At 40.0% G+C, this 14,711-nt stretch overlaps 1 protein-coding gene across 1 annotated transcript; it reads left to right on the plus strand.

Annotated features, from left to right (window-relative positions):
- The first annotated feature begins 265 nt into the window (after positions 1 to 265).
- stk24a (serine/threonine kinase 24a) lies at positions 266 to 12,046 on the plus strand. Its single transcript, XM_079357278.1, has 10 exons — positions 266 to 811; positions 4,810 to 5,040; positions 7,485 to 7,541; positions 7,671 to 7,779; positions 8,429 to 8,586; positions 9,184 to 9,369; positions 9,455 to 9,600; positions 9,699 to 9,909; positions 10,025 to 10,161; positions 10,308 to 12,046. Exons 1-10 carry the CDS (start codon positions 770 to 772, stop codon positions 10,339 to 10,341), a joined length of 1,311 nt encoding a protein of 436 aa, XP_079213404.1. The 5' UTR covers positions 266 to 769; the 3' UTR covers positions 10,342 to 12,046.
- The last annotated feature ends 2,665 nt before the right edge of the window (positions 12,047 to 14,711 follow it).

Below are 14,711 nucleotides of genomic sequence, written 5' to 3' on the forward strand. Positions count from 1 at the left end.
TTGCTTAAGCTTTCTACCAGTTAGGCCACCTTGAACTAGGCATATAGACTTGATATGTGTATGTTTCTCTGAATAGTTTATCACATAAAAGTGAATTATTTTAGCTATTAGTTATATCTAATAGGCGTGTTCTTCATTTGTAATATTAAAGAAACAATTTTGTGTTTAGCACTGACGGTTCAGTTTTTGTTGAAACTAACTGGCACCTGTTTGAGCTTCTTTGACGTTCTTGATTTACGTATGACGACACACGCGACGTCTCGTCTTCCTCACTCTGATTGGTCAGCCTGAAAATGAAAATGACATTTACCAAGATGGCGATGGGCGACGGCGAAAAGTGATGAGAGAATAGAACAACAAGCGATACAACTGCAGAACCGTGTTCATTCATTCACCCCGTGCGTCTTTTTCTAAGCAGACCTCTATATTTCATCTCCGGTAGACTGTCAATAACATACCGAGAGACCGCACCGGTCTACAAAGAAACAAGTATTCAGCTAACTGTTTGCTAACTAGCTGCTAAAGTAGCAACAAGCTAACGCTCGCTAACTGCGGAAGGCAGCACGAAGTACAAGCCGTCAAGTCCAGCGCATTTTTTAAAGTCAAGAGATTGCTACCTTTTAATAAACCCAACACCACTGCAGAGTTTGCAGCACGGAGCAGGCCGTCCAAAGCAGGGGAGTTTGTGTGGAAAGTAACCTTCGACATATTATAAGGATACAAGGAGAAAGGAGACGAGGAAAGGCGTCATCTTTGCTGATCTGACGCCATGGCTCATTCCCCAATTCAGAGTGGACTGACAGGGGTTCAGGTAAAATCAAATGTTTTAACATTCAGGTGTGAGTCTGTTTGGCTCCTGACATTTTAACTTGAAGTCTCCTCTTATCTTCAACTCGGAAAGTTTAAGTCGATGACTGTAAATAACTTTTATCTGCAGGAACACTTCATCATTATCAGCTTGCTTTCCAGTGATACATGCACACTCTTGTCAAAGTCCAGCAACTGTTATATGACACTTGATGGGAGTTACCGATTACAAGGCTGTCGTCTTGTTTGTCATCTTATAATGACTTGAAAATGACAGAAAATTGTTATAGATGTGTTATTCATGCTGCGGTCTGAGATTATTTCTTTATGTAATATTTTCTGCAGTCATTGTTGGCCAGAAATGTAAAACACGGTTCAATAAGATATATTAAAGCTGATATTTTGTCAACGTTCTCTTCTGTAAGTTTGAGCAACCGTGCAAAATCAGAAGTTTACTTCTCATATGCAGAAGATATATATTTTTAAGATGTTTTTTTTTGTTTTTTTTGCCTTTTTGTTGGAGCGATACGACAGTGGATAGATTTAGAAATCAGGAAGAGAGTACTATGGACTCCATACATGGGGCGCCCACACTAACCACTGCATTTTTTTATATTTTTATGTGGTTTATCAATGTCTGAGGGGAAATGACAACATAATACATGGGGTGTATTTCATGAAAAATAAAAAACGCTCTCTTTTAGGAAGCAAGTGTTATTAAATTTCATTCTGGCTCAAATACTTATTAAAAACCAAGAATGAGTTGCCCAATTATTCTGCAATGTGATACTAAACAGCTCAGCTCTATTAGTTTATCTACACTGATGTTCGACATTGCATGTAGTTCTGTCTCTGTGTATTTACTTGTTTCATTCATTAATGTGTCGATTTTTGAGCCCTGGTTGTAATTTGTAATTTGTCTGTTCGTTTTTGTACTGGGCTGCTGCAGCTAACACAAACTTTTAATTCTAATACCGTCAAATATTGAATCAGTCATACTTAAATTTTTTAAATAACTTAAAGTTTTAATGGCTGTTGATAAAGAAAATAAAAAGCTAATGTCCTTTTTCAGAGATTCTTTGGTCTCCAGTGATATGAAACGGGGCAGCTAGTCAAGGGTCCCTGAAATCAATATTGCATTCACAAAAAATGATTAACTTGTCTCTTAATCAGATGATCAATATTAACTATTGTTCATTGATCTTGAAACTTGTGGTGTGTTTTTGTTTTTTATTGTTTACAGTATTTATTGTTACTGGAGACCCTCGCAAGACAAAAGTTACAACCCAAACATGGGTTCATTGATTGACACTTTCAGCTGTAGTTTTGACCACACACCATTTGACACATCGGGTTTTTTTGTTTTTTTTCTTATTTTAGTATTTTTGAAGATTTGGGATTTAAATATATTTAAACTTTTCGCTTCCTTTTTAATTTGTTTAATTCATTATTTATTGAGATCAATTAGCCATTAGCTGGCAGTTCGTACATGTCCAACCCCTCTCTGAAGATTTTGGTGAGCGGTAAATCAAACTCCAGTCCATTTAAGAATGGCATCTGTCTGAGGTGACTTAACCCAGACCTACATCACTACTGTATGCAATTGATTGCACTCAATCTAGTTCTCTAAGATAAAGAATACTTCATTAGCATATTTGTTCCTACACTGCAGCTTCTGTCTAACAATATTTTCAGTGTTCATATTAAAACCTCTCTACAACGTCATTGCTCATAAGTCTGGTTTAAAGGAGATAAAAGAGCCCTCAGGTTCCTGAACAGGAGCATGTTGGAAGCAGTTGGAAGTTTGGCAGTGAGTCTTTAACCGCAGGGGTGTGGTGCGTGGATGACACTAGACTACACAGTTGTGTGGTGCAGATGGGGGAGCATCAAACGCATGCTTTTAGAGCGAGCTTCAGCCAGCTTTAGTTGTCACTGCAAACCTGCTGACTGTGGATATGGCAAGTACATTCCCATCATGTGTAGTCTGTGGCAGCAGCGCCCTTGTTGTTTTTCCCTTTGTTTTCTCAGAGGTCAGCCTCAACGTTATCATTTTCACTTGGATGACTGATCACGCCAGTGTTATGATAGTATTTTGGACGGGTTGTTTCTGCTCTGCTTTATGGTGCACCGCGTTCTGTCCATTTGTTTTTGTTGCTAAGTCCCTTTGCTATCAAATCCAGCAGCCCCCTCTTTGCTAGTTTTTCATAGTGAAGCTGCTCATCTCCCCCTCCACAAAGGTTTCACCACCATGCATTAGCACTTTTACTGGAAACAGTTCTCTGGGGGACCAAAAGCAATATTGCTTTATGAGCCAACACATCATCCATGTTCTTAGTGCTGGGTTACAAGGTAACTGAAACATTTGACCTGTCTGATTCAGATCTTTGATATCACAGATTCTACAAGTTGATGTTTTTGCATTTAGAATAATTAGGTTACCTTCATATGTGATGCTTTTTAAAATGTCTTTTTCAGTTACAATTTGTTGTGCAGTACTCTCATTTTTGAAAAGACGTTACTGCCAACTCTACTCAGACAGTTGAGCCTAATGATTGTGCTGCATGAAAGGAAATTGAACCGGCCAACTTAAAGACCATTACTCCCTCTCTGGTGCTCTGCGGGGAAATTAGCCATTTAGTGAAGTCAATAAGTCAAGGATCTGTCATATAGTTTATCCTGAAGGGTTGTGTTTGTGGAGGAGGTCATTAAGCTCCAGGTATGTCTGGATTACACTAACTCTCCATTTAGCTGTCAAGTTGATTTGAAAAGTTCTTAAAAGCAGAATATGTAATATCTTACACATAAAGAGCTGAAATGTAGTTTATTCTCTGTAAAGACCTCTGTGAGTGATGACGCCCGAGTCCCGCTGTCTGAGCCGTATGTACACCGTGTTTATACGGGCGGGACGGCCGGCTCCTCCCTTTGCGTTTGAAAGTTGTTTAAGTGAGGGGCTGGAGAACAGAAGAATAACATCATGTACTCACTGCTGATTTGAATGTCACATCAGCCTTTTTAGATCATGGTTTTGTGTAATGTGATGCTACGAGCTAACTAAACAGCTCCAACATTACCACCTGCTAGCACAACGATGCAGCTAGAGTTGTTTTGGTGTCATGCTGGTTCTTAAGGGCGACATCTACTGGATCAAAAAAAATGACACATTAAGCCTTTAAGTTGGTCTGCGTGGAGATGTTTAGGCCAAAGATCTACACATGGCTGTGTAGTCAGGAAGTCCCGTGCTCTGCTATGAAGTGACACAGAAGTGAGTAACGTTGGGGCTTCATCTTTTGAGAAGGGCGACTTTTAAAGATTACAACTCCTCCTCGTTCAGAGATGGAGGACCAATCACATCCAGCCTCAGCAATGTATCTGTATAAAACACAAAAGAGATCTCCAGCCAATCCTTATTCATCACTATCGTCTTTACTTGACCCCATAAGTTATGAAGTATATTTTAATGTATTTTCTGCACACTGAATGATCATGGTAATGTCAGCCTGGACTCTGTTTAACTAATGGAAACGTTTGTTGTTATGATTTATTATTATTATTATTATATGAAGAGATGAAGTGATTCTATTATTAGTAGCCCAGCCACTTTCCATTTCTCTGCTATCCTCTGATTTTTCTTTATTAATAGTTACTGCAAATTTAGCGAGAAAGATGGACAGGAAGTAGAAAAGGCAAGAAATGTGTTTTGGCAAAGACTTCTGTCGTTTACAATTCTTTTAGAGTCAAGGGTGACATTATGCTACATATTTCCTCCTCTTTGAAAACACTGTTTTCTTCATGCATAGCAACCAGAGTAAGACCTGTGACTATGTTGCTTGTATGAGGCGTAGTTGAGCAACGGCAGCTTGAATATGTAATCGTTTGATCTCCTGCCTTCTGTGTTAAACTGAGCTGTATTTTAATGCACAAAAAGAGACATCCGTCCCTCCTTGTGCTTCTCACTCCCTTCACGTGCACTCTTTTTCTTCCTCATCTCTCCATGTCACTCAGAACTTCAGAGCCGATCCGGAGGAGTTTTTTACCAAGCTGGATAGAATAGGGAAAGGCTCTTTCGGGGAAGTCTTCAAAGGCATCGACAAACGGACGCAAAAAGTTGTGGCCATTAAAACTATCGATCTGGAAGAAGCGGAGGATGAAATCGAGGATATTCAACAGGAAATCACAGTTCTGAGCCAATGTGACAGCCCTTTTATCACCAAGTATTATGGCTCCTACCTCAAGGTAAGCATTAACGTTGCTTTAATCAGTCCTCAACATAATACACATGTTATACAATAGTGTGTTAGTGCAAACAAGCTACTGTGTGTATGGATGCTATGTACAGTAGGTATGTTAATAATGCAGGGGGGTTATGGAACACATATTGCTGTCTAACAAGAAGAAATAGAAGATGCAGTAGTATACAGCTTGTGGCTCTCAACACTGCTACGTGTTTATCTTGACATTAATCTTATTTTGTTCTTTTTTTTTTTTTTAATCAAAATAAAAAGGATTTAAATGAACAAAGTGACTGAGATCAAATGTTGCAGCTTTTAGTTTCAGTGTCAGGCTTTTGACACGCAAACTGTGAAGGAATCATTTCTTCCTCCCTTTGGATATAATCCAAGCCAGCCTTCGACCACAAACAAGTCTTAAGCTGTTTTTCACATATGCACCCATGAAAATCTCAAGATCCGTTCAGAGGGACTCCTGACCTGTTCACATACGCACAGTGACAGACACTCTCTGTCTGAGGTGGGTGGGGAGTCTTCTGGGGCAAGACATGACGTAAAAAAGAATGATGCAGAGAGTCCAGAGTCCGCTGTAAGAGATTGCCTTCATATCAATGTGACGTGCAGTTTGACAGAACAACATAAAAATGCAAACAAATAAAGAACACGATGCAGCTGTTGAATTACGTGCGCGGAGATCGGCATCGTGCACACAGTCCATGCACCAGTCAAAGGCTATAAGAGCCGAAACTCCAACCCGCTTACTTGAGGACAATTCTCCAGATTAAATCCTGCCGTGTTTTCACGTTGGCTAACTTGGACTTTCTGCAGAAATAGTCAGGAGCTTGCAGTAGACACTCCAGATAAAGTCGGAGTGAAAAACTTGGCTGTTAGCGCATACAGCCCCTTGTGAAAATAGTTTTCTGCAAGTGTGAAAGCCCTATGTGGTGTTTTGATTATGTGTAATAGCTGCATTGACAGCAACACTTAGATGAAAACCACATTTTGTGTCTATAATAGATTTTCTGGCAAACTCCATGTGGTAGTGCTCAAAGTGCCTCTCACAGCATTTTACTGAAGAGCCGCTAGGAGAGAGGTGACGTCCATTAGCCCCGGTCTGCTGCTGGCTGACGAGGAGAATTAAGGCTTATTTGTGTGTGTGTGGTGTAAGCGAGATAATTCTGCTGTGTGTGTGCTTGTATTTAAGTATGTGTTGCACAACTTTAAAGTGGTAATGTTAAGATCCAGACACTAGCAACACTCGAGATCATGAAATAATTGATCTGTTTTCTTTCTACTTTTTTTTTTTTTTTTGTCTTGCAGCGGTGAGGGCATCCGTTTATTAGGGTGGTTTGCTTATTGTGGTTATACCAAGGTAGCTTTTTCTTTGAAATCTCTGGGCTTCAGTGCAGGTCTACGTTTTCAAACAGCTAGGTCGGTTTACATGAGAGCGTCACACAGAAGAGAGACAGGAGAGAGTTGAAGCGAAGAGATTTGGGACAGGTGCACGCTTGTGATCTTAAAAACAACACACCTTAACTTTAGTATAGTTTGTCTCCATGTTTTATCCTCCCGGCCAGCATGGTCAGTAGAAGCAGCAGAGACTATCAGTCAGCTCATGAAGGCAATGAAGCAAGTTACATCTCCTGAGTGCAAAACCTGTGTAAAAAAAAAATCATGTAACTAATTCAGCAAGAAATAATACACACATGGTTTTATCATTTACATTTAATTGTAGGTATTACTCTTTAACCCCCCCCCCAATACTGAAGTGAGATATCCGCCCTTGTCAGGTGACGTTTTCTATTCATATGGAAATGTTGCTCTAGTTTATAAAACCAAGTTCACTGAGCAGGACCAGATGTGACCGCTCCAACGCTTCTGGTGGTTCAGACGAAGTCCAGAGTCCCTCGTGCTGCAGTTAGCCTGTCGCAGGAGACATTGACATCAATACTTGATCATCATGTCATGTTGCCAGGATTAAAAGCAACAACACACCTATTGAATATGAGCTTTATTAGACACACATGTATATTTATAATATAAGAACTAGCTGATTTAAAACTTAGGATCCTATTACAGCGTTAAAGTCCTCCAAAGCTGCAAAAGAAGTCAGCACACAGTGTGAACTGTGAAATTGTAATAAATTATTCAAGAGTCAGTGAAGAAAAAGAAAAAGATTTCAGTTGACATAACTGATCAGTTGTAAACTGACTGTTTTTGTCACATTATGTAACAAGCTTCTGATTCTCTCACAGGATATTAACCAGACCACTTACCGTGATCAGTACTCGTTGTTTCAGCCATCTATTTGTCATTGAAGAAAATAAACCAAATCTACTGAGCTATGCACTGAGGAATGGATAAACCATAAATCAAACGTATGTCCTAAAACATGAAGTTTGTGCAAACATAAGCGCTCTGATCTGATTGGATGGCTGACTTGTGTTTCAGGGTACGAAGTTATGGATCATTATGGAATATTTGGGTGGAGGGTCAGCCCTGGATTTGGTAAGTAAAAGTCCAACTTTTGTGAAGGACTAATCTGATCTGCATGCCCTTAAACCAGTTCTTTAATGTGGATGAATATTTCAAACGTGTTCCATCTCTTGACTCCTCTGAATTTCTCCGTTCTCTTAGCTGGAACCGGGCTCGCTGGATGAAAGCCAGATTGCCACAATTCTGAGAGAGATCCTGAAAGGGCTCGAGTATCTGCACTCTGAAAAGAAAATCCACAGGGATATCAAAGGTGAGGCTGCCACAGGCCATTCTCTGGTTTTATTACAAAGCTTGTAAATGATTTCACTGTGGCATCATGCTCTGCTGTCACGTGACTAACACTGAAGTCACTTCCATTGTTCACTGGCATCAGTGTTTACCAGCTGCTGAGGGAAGGTTTTACTATAAAGTAGAATTCCACACTGATCAGAGATCTTGTTACCTGCCCATTTAAGTCCTTATATACCTAAATAATCCACCGCACAATGAAAAGGACTTTCATCCAGCTCGATGGTGACCACCCACTCCTTGGCGGCTCTGCTTCCTACATTCACATTTCCTAAAAGTTACAGTATATATCAAGAGATATATTAGTCATCACTACAGTGTTTTTTTACAGAATAAAATGTGGCCCACACACATCATCACACATGTCCAAGTCATTTTTACTGTGAGCCTGATTATTCATGTATTTTCTAATTGGATGTTCCTGCAACTGAGTGCATATGTTTGGCTGTTCATGTGAAATCTTGTTTGTTGTTGAATCACACTCAAAGTAAATCATCAGCTGACTAACGATGATCTTTACCAGGCAGCAGGTAACGGTCGCTTTAAAGTGACATACTGTAGCTTTTTGTCTGTTTGAACAAGCTCATATTTCTGTGTTTCTTTTACTTCAGCTGCCAACGTGTTGCTGTCGGAACAAGGCGACGTGAAGCTGGCAGACTTCGGAGTGGCCGGCCAGCTGACAGACACCCAGATTAAAAGAAACACTTTTGTCGGTACTCCTTTCTGGATGGCACCTGAAGTCATCAAACAATCGGCCTACGATTCAAAGGTCAGGCATCTTTGGGTTGCGTCACAGAATGACAGAAATGCCCCGTTTTTTAAAAAGAAATAGCTGCTTGATACTTATAAAAAAAACATCTGGAGAAGCAGGAGTTCTTCTGTGGGTTAGCAGTGAGTCAAGAAAGAAGGAACTGTGAGAGAATAAAGTGTAAATATAATGCTGTCAGCTGACATTAAGCATGTGTGGCATTCTTGTTTAAACCCAGCCAATGCTACATTAACTGCCAGCCTCTGTGTTGTAAAAGACACTGTCCAAAGAAAACAGTTGTGTGTGAAATTTCTGCCGGACAATCTGTAACGTCTCGTCTTTTTCTCTCTTTACTCTGGGCTTGTTTTTGACCTGAGGTTTTGCAAGGCCGGGCTTCTACAAATGAGCAAGTGCATATTTTGGGGATGGCCACAACATGAGTCAGTGTGGCTTCTCAATGCAGCCTCTATGTCACAGTCTTCAGTCTGCACAGCTTCCTCTAATACACCCATACTGCTAAAATTAGCCTGTTTTAAATGCCATCTCAGACAGCATTGTGCTTCTGTGTGGAGTGATGGAGATTCTTTAATGAAGACCGGCTCGTTTTCTGTTTTACAGGCAGACATCTGGTCATTGGGAATAACAGCAATAGAGCTGGCGAAAGGCGAGCCGCCTCACTCTGAGCTTCATCCGATGAAAGTCTTATTCCTCATTCCAAAGAACAATCCACCAACACTCGAAGGAAACTACAGTAAACCACTTAAAGAATTTGTTGAAGCCTGTCTCAATAAGGAGCCTAGCTTTGTAAGTTTTAAACACTCTTGCTTATATTTGTGTGAGCAGTATTGCACAGTATTTACTGTTTTTGTTTGAACTCTGTTTTCATCAGAGGCCAACTGCCAAAGAGCTGTTAAAACACAAGTATATTGTAAGGCACGCCAAAAAGACCTCCTATCTGACCGAGCTGATCGACAGATACAAGAGGTGGAAATCGGAGCAGTCTCGGCATCAGTCCAGCTCTGATGAATCCGACGAGTAAGTTGTAGAGCCAATCTCAGAACAGAAAGCCGGCAGCTTTTTGTGTTGCGATTGTTCACCCACACGCATGTCCTCTGATCTGTGCGTCGCTGCAGGGAGTCAGACGGCCAGGCGGCTGGAGGAGACGACGCAGCCAACGATGAATGGATCTTCAACACCATCAGGGAGAAGGACCTGAAGAAGTTTCAGAATGGAGCAGCGCAGCCTGCTGAGCTGGAGAGACAACAAGACAACCGGGTGCAGGAGTGTCCCAAGAGGCCTTTGTCACAAAGCTTATCAACCATCTTTTCTCCACTGTTTACTGAGGTGAAATAAGCACCGAGTGTGTTATCAAATGCATTGACATCATCAGAGATCACGCCACAAATAGAATACGTAGGAAGTTTAAACTTCTGTTGTCTAAATTCTGTTACTGTTGCAGTTAAAAGAAAAGGGGGAGACAAGTAATGGCAAGCCGGAGGCTTCAGAGGAGCTGCGGGAGGCCATTTTCCTGGCAGAGGAAACGCACCCGGGGATCTGTGACTCCCTAGTAGCTGAACTAGTGCAGAGACTTCAGAGGTAAATGTGGACCATCGCTCCATCTCTTTGGTCCATTATCCAACACTTACATTATGTGAAATGAGCAATAAAGTCCCAAGTGTGACTGAAGACTTTCTCTCATGTTCAGAAGATCAATGTGGGCTTCTCTTTCTGACGACTTTCAGGTTTTCTGTGCCACATGCAGCTGCCACTCACTGAGACGAGCTTCATCCAGCTCTGCTCTAATTCTCCACCCTGGTGACAGGAGTCCGATCTTTTCTTCTGACCACCACAGCCGGGACGAAGTCTCACAGGAAGATCTCCATCACTCATTTGCCTGAAGCGAATCCTGGCCTACTTAATGTCTGATTATACGCTAGCACACCACCAGACGGTCCTATTCAGGACAGTGAGTGGCCAGCCTGCTGTAAGATGTCCCTCCTTAATACCTCCTTCACACCAGTTTTCATTTTAGGGGTGGAGTTACCCTTTAATCTGCAAGGACTCTTGATTTTTTTTGTTTTCAGTGAGTCTGTGGCTTTTTAAGAAGTCACAGTTTCTGCATCCTTTCAGAGGAACTTAATTCTTGTGTGTGTGTGTGTGGCTGTGTGTGTGTGTGTGTGTGTGTGTGGGGCTGTGCGAGACATCCTGTGAAACGTGGTGAGGAGTGATGAGTGGGCTTGAAGCATTCTATTGAAAACTCAGGTATCCTGCTTTAAGTGGACTGGGTCCTCTGGGAGATGGAGAGAGCTCTGCAGGTTGGCTGTACAGACTTGTAAATAAGTTAATTTCTACAGATTTGTGAACAAATAAAGGAGCGTTTCTAATGGAACCACTGTGTACAAATGGCCAAATGCAAACTGTAGATAATGGTTTTGAGGTAAATATTTTGAGAGACTTAAAACGGCCATATATGAGATTGCCTTGCCTTTCTACTTGTTCTTTTGTATATCAGTCTTTAATTTTCTCCAGATATAAAACATTTTAGGTATCATCCAGTCCATGAAAATGGCTGCCCTCGATCATGTTTCACCATTGATTTATGAACGATTTTTTTTCTTCTTCACTTTTTGGTTTCACTCGCTGTGCTGTGGTTTTAATAATTTTGGAGAATGTAAAAAAAAAAAAAAAAAAAAAAAGGCTGGACCACTGAAGCCCCCACCAGTTCTTAACACTGGATGCTGTGTTGTCAGACTGATTCAACGGGATTTTGACCAGTTAGATCAACTGAAGTTTCGTCCATTCATTCCATGAACAGGGCAGTGCCATCGTCTAGTTTCTTCATTAGCAGACTCTGTTAGTCTTCCTAAGAGCTGCAGAGGTACTATCTATCTCCTCAGCGTACCTTCAGCTTTAATTGCACTTCAAGTATAAATGCCTTTGACTATAAACAAAGTAGCCATAAAACAGTAGCATGAGACTAACAGTACTTTGCAGGTATGCTATCTGGGACAAAGAAAAGTCTGCCTGAAGTCTTACAGCTCGGAGTCCGGAGTCGGTCTTTCAGTGTCGTATTTGCCGGGCTGTCTTTTTTTGTTGTTTTCAGTTGTACAGTAAATACATATTTCTCTCTTCTCGCATAGCAGACGACTCTGCTGTCAGATGTACATATTTACATGAAGCCAGGAGATGTTCAGAGACCAGCTGCACTGCTACTACTTCTGACCAGTTTTCAAGGAATGTGCATGAAAGTATAACAGTGTAAAAGCCTTTTGGGTGGCCTGAGCAGTATGCGTTGTAGCACACTGCTGAAGGAATGTCGAGTCCTGAACAGAGTTGATTAAGCCTTAGAGTATTTGTGATGAATGGGATGAATAGTATCAGCTTTAAATTGTTAGTTCTAATGTTTTTGTTGTGATTTTTTTTTCCTTCTTTTTCTCCCTCTGGCATTAAAATGCTTATGCAGCAATACTTTAAAAGACAATTGATCAAAGATATTTCTATCATTCCTTATCAGACTAATGAGCACATGAACAAATGGACCTGTTTTACCTCGGATGAGAGGAGATTTGATTTAACCTGAAAGAGCAGTGTGACTTTTTTGGTTTCCTGCTAGGCAATACATGGCTCAAAATGAATAGTGAGAGTTCAGCAGTTTGGTATATACCATCATGTTTTTTTTCTTTTGAGGAGTTGTATAAAAAAAAAAAGCATGTCACAAATCTGTCTGGTAAATATTTTATAGTTCGTTGCAAAGGCTGGAAATGAGGAAACTCAATCTCGAGCATATCTTAAGCTCATTTACAAACTAGGGCTGTCAACATTAAATACTTACGATTGATCAAGGTCTACAAATGTGTTCAATCGTGGTGAATCACTTTATTTTTTCCCTTTGGGTGCACTGTAGAAAAGCCTCCATACCGTCTCTGTGTAGTCACAGTGAACCGAACACTGCTGCATCTACCACTCTCTCATTTCACTTTTCAAAACTTCTAGACATCCGTGTTTCATTCATGACCAATGAAAATGATTACTCACCTCGTGTCATCAAACATTTCTCTTTGGTACCCCTTCCTGAAATAAATGTCACCTTAGATGTAGAAGTCATACTTTATTTCAAAATAAAAGCACCGTCTAATTCAAACGGCAAGTAAACTACTCTCAGCTTAAGACGGTGCAAAATAAAAGCTCAACATTTTTTGTTTTTAAATGGGGGAATAATAGAATTTCAAATATGCGATAATTGTGATGAATCACAAGTAACGATAGAAATTTAGTGATGAATTGTTTGACAGCCCTAGTGGAAACATATCTTGAATGTCCAATAAAAGTATAAAAATAAGCCAAAAATGAGTTCTGTCATAAGAGACTGTCTTTTCTGTGTCAGTTAATTTCTCTATTATCTTAGTCTCTATTGATTTGCATTAGGGAAACAGAAGATGTATTTGAATAGATAGTGAGCTTTTGCTTTGAGGTGGGATTTATATTTTCTGGACAGAATGATTCAGTATTGGCTTGGCTGAACTATGTTTACTGGCTGCAGGATGTAGAATATTCTCCACCCTAAACAAAAAAAAAACAGTTCTAAAATCCAAACAAGAGAAATCCAACTCCCAAATTAAAACTTTTAAGTCTTCAATTTTGTAAAATTGAATTCCTTCCCATTTTTTCAGTGCTCACTGGATAATCAAACAAAGAAACTGAACCAGAATGTTATTTTATTTGCAAAGTGGACTGCTTTCCTCTCGTCTGTGGAAAAACAAAAAGATCTTTATTCATACTTCTCGTGTGGAAATAAATCACGCGAGGCTCACAGCTCAGCTGAGACGCATTCAGAGCATTTTGCACCTTTGACGTGCTGTTATGACTCTTCTATGTTGCACTTTGCAGATTTATTTTATTTCTTTGTTTAGAACTTTAACAAGGTACTTAAAATGTTGCATTTACACTAGTTTAATTTTCTCTTCTCCCCTTTGTGTGTGTTGTATGGCAATAAATCAGTGTGCAGGCCAGGAGTCATTTCTTAGCACAAGTAGGCATATATTCTGTTCAACTATTTTTATAACCCAAAAGAGCAGTATTATGTAATGGAGGGAGTGAAGTTTGGTTCAGTGTACATTTCAGTAAACACTGGAGAGCAATCACTTCAAATGTACATTTCATTTTGTGTGACTTGGCTGACAGTTTTATAGTCCAGTATATGTTTGCTAATTCAGGACAGTGCTGTTGGATTTATTGAGAGTTGTCAAATGCTTGAAGAAAAAAATAAAAATCCAATACAAATTTCATGAACAGTTCTGCCGTTGTTTGAGCTGTGACTGTTTTGTTTTTCATGGACTGTGACTTTAGGCTCCGTGTATACATTTGAACCCACCCTAGTTACTCACTTTAATTGGGCTACTAAACTTCCTGCGAGTGTTTTCTTTGATTCATTTGTTTTTGCATGTGTGTTGCGTTTGTGTCAGAGTGACTGTGAGCGTATTGTGATTGGCTCATAATTTGCAGGGGGCACCGATTGTAAAAACTACAATAGTCAACTTCATCGCTGTGATCATTACGTAATATAGACTTTTTTTTACTTGTAAATATCTTACAATTTGGTTTTATGTGGGGGCGGTTTAAACCTCGAGTGTACTCGTGGTTAAAGTTCCCTTCTGTGGCCTCTCTGGAGGTTTTGGACTTTGTCAGGAGATGGGAGTTCCCCTCGTGATTGAATCATAGACCTCCAAACTTCCTTTTTTTTGTCTGAGCACGAACAATGAACATGAGACATCAAAATAGTTAAAAGCAAAATAAATTAATTTCAATTTATTGTACTCTTTACGTGTAGATGGAAAACTTTTCTTTGCCTCTGGCAACGCCACTGTTCTGCCCTTTTTACATTGATTTTTTACATTGATTTTTTACTGATTGAAAAAAGGGAAGTTTAATCGTTACTTACTGATCTGCTCGTGACGGTTTATTACATTTAGTTTTTAAAAATCTGAACTTGAACTTTGGAATTTTAGCAACGTTTTACGAAAGTGACACGATTAGTAAGTCCAATTAAACCTGAGCAGCTTTGAACGTTTTCTGGTAATGAGACACTTAAAAGTCATTAACTTGTGGGTTTAATCAATCTGCAGAGACCAGTTAAAATGAGAGCTGCT

This window comes from Symphodus melops (assembly GCF_947650265.1).
Source record: "Symphodus melops genome assembly, chromosome: 12".
NCBI lineage: Eukaryota > Metazoa > Chordata > Actinopteri > Labriformes > Labridae > Symphodus > Symphodus melops.

Bases quoted from the DNA above. Each gene is read 5' to 3' on its own strand.
- stk24a (XM_079357278.1), top strand. From the start codon at position 770: ATGGCTCATTCCCCAATTCAGAGTGGACTGACAGGGGTTCAG. The intron at 5,041-7,484 runs GTAAGCATTAAC...CTTGTGTTTCAG, and splicing joins ATTATGGCTCCTACCTCAAG to GGTACGAAGTTATGGATCAT. The intron at 8,587-9,183 runs GTCAGGCATCTT...TCTGTTTTACAG, and splicing joins AATCGGCCTACGATTCAAAG to GCAGACATCTGGTCATTGGG.